This window comes from Nanorana parkeri, unplaced genomic scaffold, assembly GCF_000935625.1.
Source record: "Nanorana parkeri isolate BGI_ZX_2015 unplaced genomic scaffold, ASM93562v1 scaffold2018, whole genome shotgun sequence".
NCBI lineage: Eukaryota > Metazoa > Chordata > Amphibia > Anura > Dicroglossidae > Nanorana > Nanorana parkeri.
The window spans coordinates 139,148-147,151 of NW_017308286.1; the positions used below are offsets into that span (position 1 = coordinate 139,148).

At 41.3% G+C, this 8,004-nt stretch overlaps 1 protein-coding gene across 1 annotated transcript in view; it reads right to left on the bottom strand.

The window, feature by feature from the left end:
* Positions 1-4,500, bottom strand: part of LOC108800414 (endonuclease domain-containing 1 protein-like) — a 20,665-nt gene extending 16,165 nt beyond the window's left edge. The window contains exons 1-2 of the mRNA XM_018572396.1: positions 4,147-4,500; positions 1,091-1,731 (exon numbers count right to left, since the gene is read on the bottom strand). Of these exons, the coding sequence (XP_018427898.1) occupies positions 1,091-1,731; positions 4,147-4,500 (995 nt within the window). The remainder of the gene's footprint in view (positions 1-1,090; positions 1,732-4,146) is intronic.
* Between the last annotated feature and the right edge of the window lie 3,504 nt (positions 4,501-8,004).

An 8,004-nucleotide genomic window follows, 5' to 3' on the forward strand; every position in this document is an offset into this window, starting at 1 on the left:
GGGGGCCGCGGTTTTGAAAGTGCTGATACCACTGCAAACTAGCCTCACGGATTACAGAGACAAGATAACAGTTCTCCTCCAGTCATAAATCTTTTGAACCTGACGTGAGCTGTTGCTGGGGAGATCGTGTAGGCAGTGCCCAGAGCCGTAATGTCGGAGCATTCTGTGACCATAAAAATTTCGGAAAGTGAAAAACAACCTGTAAACTCTCTAAACTCATGGTATGGTGTCAAACAAGAGGTGATTGTGAAGTCCTTCAAGAAATGTGGAATCAGCAATGCCAGGGACGGAACTGAGGATGATCTTGTATATATAGACAGTGACTCAGCAGACAGCAGTGATGCAGCAGAAGTTGAAGAAACTGATATGTTTGAAGCTAAAAGTGATGAAGAAACCAGTGATGCAACAGAGGCTGAATAAAGTGATTGGCCCAGAGGTAAGTGTGATGCATAATATCATTTAAAATATTGATTTCTGAATTTTGGGTAAGAAAAGTTGGGGGCGTCTTATAGACGGAAAAATACGGTACATATTTGAAATGACTTTTTAGACTATCATGTTGGTTGGCTTCAACAATGAAGACTAATGAATCCAACTCTCATGTCTTCAAGGAAGGAAGTCAAAGGTCCTATTCTAATCTATAATTCTTAATGATAAAGGTACCATCTGTGATGATCTACCAGTCAGATTTAAGGTCTTCTACACCTGTTGTTTTCCAGTGCACATTGAAACTGGGTTGGTTGATGTAAGTCAGTAATGACAGTTCATCTGCTACTATATGAGGCCTGTGCTTCAGGGGTTTCTTGACCAGTTGACCATACTGTTTTGGTGATTGTATGCAATACAGTGGTCCCCCAGTGACCCTGCTGTAAGCACAGGACAATGTGCATTGTGACAAGCCCAGAGGAGTCATCACATTATATCAACAGTTACATAAATGACCTGGGAAGCTCAGGATATGCTATTTTTTGTTTGTTGGGGGGGGGGGGGGGAATTGTTAGTATAAGGATGAGCCAAGCATTTACTTGAGAATAATTATGTTAATATTTCCTCGATTACAGAAGAAATTAAAGTTAAATAATTTTCCAACCTCCATTCCTTACACTGCTGGAATATCTCAAACTCAATGTTATTTGAAATTCCCAGATGTTTTTTCAGTTCGTCCTGGAGGTCACTGAGTTCCATTTTTACTACCTTAAACTTGTTGTCTGTAATTAGCGCTTTGTCATTTGCAGCTATAGCACCTCCAGATTTGATTGGCTCACTGAAACCATCCACACAACAATAGGCATTCCACACGTAACTGGGGATGGTTACCCGATCGTTCAATTTATTATTACCTGGCACAGCGCCGGTCACTACGTACATTTTGTCACAGCCTGCTGAAATAGAGATCATTTCCGTCTCATATTTACTCCATTCACCATTATTCAACTCTGCTACCATAGGAACAACATTGGTCAGAGTGAAGGTAGACAAGAAGTTTTCCTTTTCCTTATGATGGCCGCAAGGATTTAAATGTCCTCTGGTATACTTAGTAGCAGTAGTAGGCTTGTTAGGATCAGTCTTGCTGCCATAGTCATAGTCCACAGCCTGGCTTGCTTTCATAAGATTGTCTGGCTTGTTTTTAGATATGTTTAATAAAATGATATTTTCCTTGCTATAGTTGGCTATCGATTGGCCTGTATCCTTAGATGATTGCATATTTTCAGTTAGGTTCCGATAAATCAGCTGCAAGTATAATACAAAAAATATTGAAATATTCTGTATATCACTCACAAGACAAGCTGTATTTTTATACCCTACTGATAAATAGTAATGGGCAAACTTGCATGGGTATAATTCACGGGTACGCCCGGTGAACAATGTGCAAACTTTAATGTGAACCCCATGGGAAGTTGAACCCTGGAAAGCAATTCTCTTAATTTTCAAGGTGAATAGGCAAGGGTTTGTCAAACAAAGAGCATGGGGAGCTGGGTACAGCCCTGGGACAATGTAACACTTAGAGGATGACATTGGAAAAACAGCAATTCTTCAAATAACATGCTACATAGATGGCTTTAGGCTATGTGTGGTGTTATACAACATTACAATTCCAGGAGACAGTGTCAGTGACACATTGTGTGTATGTGTAATACATTTCTTAAATTTTACATTAGATATGTGCACAGGCAAAACATTTGTTTAGTTTTGTTTTGATTCGGATTTTGCGTTATTTTGTTTTTCGGGATTTGGGTCCGAAAGACAATTCGTTTCGGTATTCGGACAAAATTCGTTAGCGGTAGACTGTATGAATTCTCGTTTCGTTTTTGTTTCGTTCGTTGCAGCAAAGTGAGATTTGAAAAAAATAAATAAAACATCTTCCCCTCAAGTGTGACTTTGCTGCAACGAAATTTCGTCCAACAAACAAAATTTTGTACAGACTACCGCTAACGAATTTTGGAATTGGAAATTCGGATTCGTCTGCATTTATTATATCTGCAATTCGGAAACATCCGAATCTCCAAAATTTCGTCCGAATTTCAATTCGGAACAAAACAAATCACACATGTCAGTTTTACATTACTGCCAAATTGTGATGTCTCTAGACGACTGGGTCAGACCAACTCCAAAACTGCAGCTCTTGTGGGATGTTACCGGTCTGCAGTGGTCAGGACCGACCAAAAATGGTCCAAGGAAGAAAAACTGGGGAACCGGTGACAAGGTCATGGGCAGCCAAGGCTCACTGATGCACATGGGGAGTGAAAGCTGGCCTGTGTAGTCCAGCCAGTATATGGCCGGTGTAGTCCAGGCCTGGGTAGTATGGGTCACACCGCAATGCAATTCACAGTAAAGGAACACAGATGCCACTGAACAGCATAGTGAATAGAAGGTGGAGGGTCCATGCCACTCTCTGCAGCCCACCCACAATGCAATTCACTATAATGTAGCAGGCAATATGGAGTACTGACCATAGCACTGTAGAACTCTGTGCTAGCACTGTACACATAGAAAAAATTTCCTCTCCCTCACAAACTGTCAGCTGTCCCTGACTAACTCTAACACACACTGACAAAGAATGCTGGGAGAGATGACTTTTATAGGCAGAAGGCTGACACATTTTCAAAGCCCCATTATTGGCCATAACTTTTTACCTGACCAAAGTGCACAGGTCATGCAAAGCATTATAGAGTTCCCTTTTGGCGGTTTAGTGATCTTGCCCATAAATTTGACATTTTGGTGAATGGTAAACATTCAACGTTCACTGCAAACCCAACTTGGCAACAAACACGAACCTCATCTCTAGAGTTAAGCTATCTTCATTTCTGAAGGCGGGAGGGTTGTTAATATGCCCATTTCCTGATTCCCTAAGCTGTACACACTTTTTTTTTTGTCTGGCTGATTCTGTTTTAAAGCCTGTTTTCAGGCTGACCTTAACCCTAACCCACTTCTCCCCTCACACATACACTCTGGCCACTTGGCCCCTTTATGTATAAAAATCAGTTTTTCAAGGGGTCTTCTGTCTGATCACGTGACATCACGGGTCGTCCTCCTCCTCTTCTTCTAGTGGTGGGCAGTTTCCAATGCTGCAGAGAATGGCTCTTTTGTAGAGAAGTGAGCTTCATTCTTTGCATCATTCTCCGGTGAGCCCAGGCTGACTTGGTAATGCAGCTCCAGGGGGTGTGTATGGGAGCCAAATCTTACTATTTTTTCTGACCCTTTCAAGCCCAATTAATTGATTCATTCATACTCGAGAGGTTTATTGGTAGTGAAATTGACCAACTACACAGTGCCATCCATTCTTGAGTAATGACAAGGTTATCACTAAAAAGCCCATAGTGGACATGTTAAAATTGCTCTGGTCCATACGGGGTATACAGGTACGAGAGCTGAAGTGGTTAAACACTTACTCCACATAATACCCATTGATACAGAATGACTAGGAGCAGTAGATGGGAGAGGGTGCAGATATTAGTTGCCCCTTCTATGCCCTTTTCTTCCAATTGCATTAACTGCTCCAACCTTCACAATGACTCATGTAGAGGATGATAGGGATATCATAAAATGGTTGAAGAAATACAACCCCTTATTAGCAATTCATTCACTCGATATTAATATAATATGAAACAGAATACTACATTTGCTTTTTAAATGGCATGTACATACCTGCGGCTCTAACTTAAATGTACTGGTTCGTGTACAGTTTGGCTTTGGGTCTATGCTGTTCCTGTCCAGGATGTAGGCAGAATACAGGGGAATGCGCCTCCCTCGGTCATATAAAGTGGCGTAGTAACTGTTCCCTCCAAGCGTCTGACAAATATACGCCGGAGACTTCAGGTCAGATATTGTTGTTATTCCATCCGGTATCTCCTTAAAGTCATGAGGTGTGGCAATGCCTTCAAAACCAACAGGCATGGTATTATTGTAGAAGGCCTGGGAACATTTTGTAAAATCTTTATCAACTCGACCCTCTGCCTGGTAAGCAACGGCTACAAGCAGCCAACAGAGGTTCAAAAACATATTTTTAGCGTTTCCCAAGGAAAGTGAAATCACCGAAATAATGAATTCACTCCAACAAGAGCAAGATGAGCCAGTCCAATGCGTGATATTCAAAAGAAAAGGAGGAATACATTAAAAATAAAAAAGTAGGCGTTGTTTTTTGCAAAGAAAAGGAAGCACAAGGGCATTTACTGTAAGTTTAGTGTTGATGTCGCAAGAGTTATTTTATAAGAATGGGGAAATGAAACAGAATAATAAGATGTGCCTTGTACACGACTTCATCGTTTTCTAGAGAACATTGACGCCTTTATTGTGTTGTAAATAAACACAACCTATTAATGATTCACAAATAACGGCCCATGAGCCTGAGATTAAATATGATTAGAGAGAAAGGACCGAAACACAATGAATTTACATTGATGAGTGATGTTACAGTATTTCTAAAGCCTATACTTTCGCTTTCACTTTGGATACAGTAAAGGGGGGCTAAAACCACTTTTGGTTTCTGCTATCTGGGTCTCATTAGAGAGATTTCCCTTCACTTCCTGTCCTGTAGAGTCAACAAGAAGTAAGAGAATATCTTTCCAAAGTTGAGGAAATCCCCTCTACACAGTTGTTAAACCTTAAATGTAGAAAAGAAGCTAAAGGATTTGTGTATTTTCAATGTTGTCTTCAACGCTTAATGAAAAGGTCGTGTCACGTACCTTAGGGGAGTCTGAAGTGTCGAGGGCGACCTCTCTCACAACTCCGGTCCCGGGGCACCTGGATTGGGTACAGGAGTGCCGGGGCACAGAGGGGCAGGAGTGCCAGTTGAAGATAGATCCGCAGAGCAGGAGATGCAGAGATGGGTGCAGGTCCAGGCAGGCAACGGATCATGCAGAATCGTCAGGACAGACCGAGGTCATCAACATGCAGGCAACGCAGTACCAGGGGATGAAGCAGAAAGAACGTCAGAAACAAGCCGAGGGTCGAAGCACTGGAGAGAAGCAGAAGGGTCAAGCCAAGCCGGGTCAATAACAGAACAGATACTCAGGAACAGGATGCAGGAACTCACAGGGAAGCTGACAAATCTGACAGCAAAGGAGGTTTGTCAGTCACAGCCTTATATAGCCCAGAGGGCGACAAAAATTCAAACAATACATCGGCGCGCGCCCGCACGCACGTGAACAAGAACGCGCGCACGTTTATGCTGAGACATTGCACCGGACACAACTCTATGAGCTGCACCATGCGCATACCACAGTGTAAGAATCCTGGCTCCGGCTCTGGCTTCCTGACAGGTCGTGTCCCCACTGTATGGTAATTTTTAAAGAATTTTTCTTCCATTGTGACATATCTCCCATGGCCATGTCCAGCTCCCCATGCCTTTTTTTTTTTTTTACAATAGTTTGCCTTTAATGCCTAAAATGGCTAGAATTTACTAACTTATACCCCAAGAAATTGTCACAAATTACTAACATGAATTGTCCCTTTGACTTGAATGGGATTTGCCACTAGATTCAGGTTCACTTAAATTTACCCAAGCCCTTTTCGAATCAAACTCGGGCAGATTCACTCACCCTTACAATGGAATTCTAAGCTGTTTACTTCTTTACTAAACCACAAACCCAACATTTAAAGGCTAGATATATCATAAAACAGTGCGTCCAAACTGTTATAAAATCCAGATATATATGATATATTGAGGATGAAACCAAGCTTCAAGCAAAAGCTTAATCTTTCTCCCACACCATGTGTCCACGACAAAACTCCCCTCTGGGATGCGCACTCACCAGACCCACAGTGTTTGTAGGCAAAATAAAAATAAAAATTCCAAATAAATGTTGATGTCGACTACACTATGAGGAGTTTTTCTTTTTGCTAAATACCGATCCATGCGATGCTGATGAGACGGCTGCTGGGACTACTTATCGGTTTCTCATTTCTTTTGCCTACAAACACTGTAGGTCTGGTGAGTGCGCATCCCAGAGGGGAGTTTTGTCGTGGACACATGGTGTGGGAGAAAGATTAAGCTTTTGCTTGAAGCTTGGTTTCATCATCAATATATCATATATATCTGGATTTTATAACAGTTTGTAACTCACTTGGTGATTTATCACTTTTATAGATGACTTCGAGCTGATTTGATGTTTATCACTTTTATTGATAACCTTTGTATTTGATGCACGTTTTGTTCGCAACAAGGAATTTTATATAAGGCATAATTTATTACAAATAATTTATTACACTTTTGCACGAAGTGAAATTTGGTACTTATCTATTTATTATTTCACTGGCATTCACTTTAGTATATTAATAACGGTTGCAAACACCTATATATTTTTTTGATTACACGTTCTTTTGGTAACACTTAATTACGCATTTGACATTTCACCTATTGGTGACCCCGAGCGCTGCACACCCATCTATATACAATTTGACTTCAGTGTCCCGAGCGCAGCAGCTTTTATTACTATTAATATTTTTCCAATAACATTTTTTAAATGATATTTTATTTAAGGGATAAAAACCATGTTTTCGAAAGACTTATAATTGGTACCAATTCACACAAACCACTTGGTATATACTTATTGGGATTTTTTTTTACCAAAAACATTTAGCAGAATACATTTTGGCCTAATTTTATGAAGAAATTTGATTTTATTTGATATTTTGTATAACAAAAAGTTGAAAATATTTATTTCCCACGATTAATTTTTTTCATTTATATCAAAAAATTTAATAAATAAAAACCAGCGGCGATCAAATAGCACCAAAAGAAAGCTCTATTTGGGTAAAAAATTAGGCGCCCGTGGGAAATTCTTTCATTAGCGCCCCCCACAAATCAATCCATAGTTTAATGCTCTAGACCAGGGGTGCCCACAATTTTTTGTGTTAAGAGCTACTTTTCAAATGATGAGCTACATGAGATCTACCAATGGAAAAAAAACATCCCTCGCTCTCTCTCCCATGGCTGTCTCTCCTTGCTCTCTGCTGGCTTTCTCTCCTTGCTCTCTCTCCTGGCTCACCTTGCTGTATTTTGCAAACAGTGCAGTGCAACAGGCTGTGTAAACTAATATTTTTTGATGTAATACATAGCACTTCAACCACCAGTATCCACCAGAAAGGTGTCAGGGAGCTTGGCTCAGCAGACTCAGGCTAATAGGTGATCATGTGTGCACAGCTCAATAAATATACCAGAATGAAATAAAGGGGCCGCCATTCACACCCTTCCTGATCTACCAGCATCAGCTTTGAGAGCTTCTGGTAGATCACCATCTACCTAATGGGCACCCCTGCTCTAGACCAGCGCTTCTTAAAGTGTGGGTCGCGACCCCATAAGGGGTCCCGCAAGTGAACAGGGGGGTCGCGATCCGAGTACCCGGCCTGGACCGCCATTAGGGGGTTATGGCCGGTACTTGTGTGAGGGGGACCAGGCGGCCGAGGAGGTCTGGGCACCAAGCTAGATTGTTTTATTTCAGTTTACTGTATAATTTGCACTGTAGTGTAGTTTTTAAGGTCGCTGCCCCCCTGTGCACACGTGCT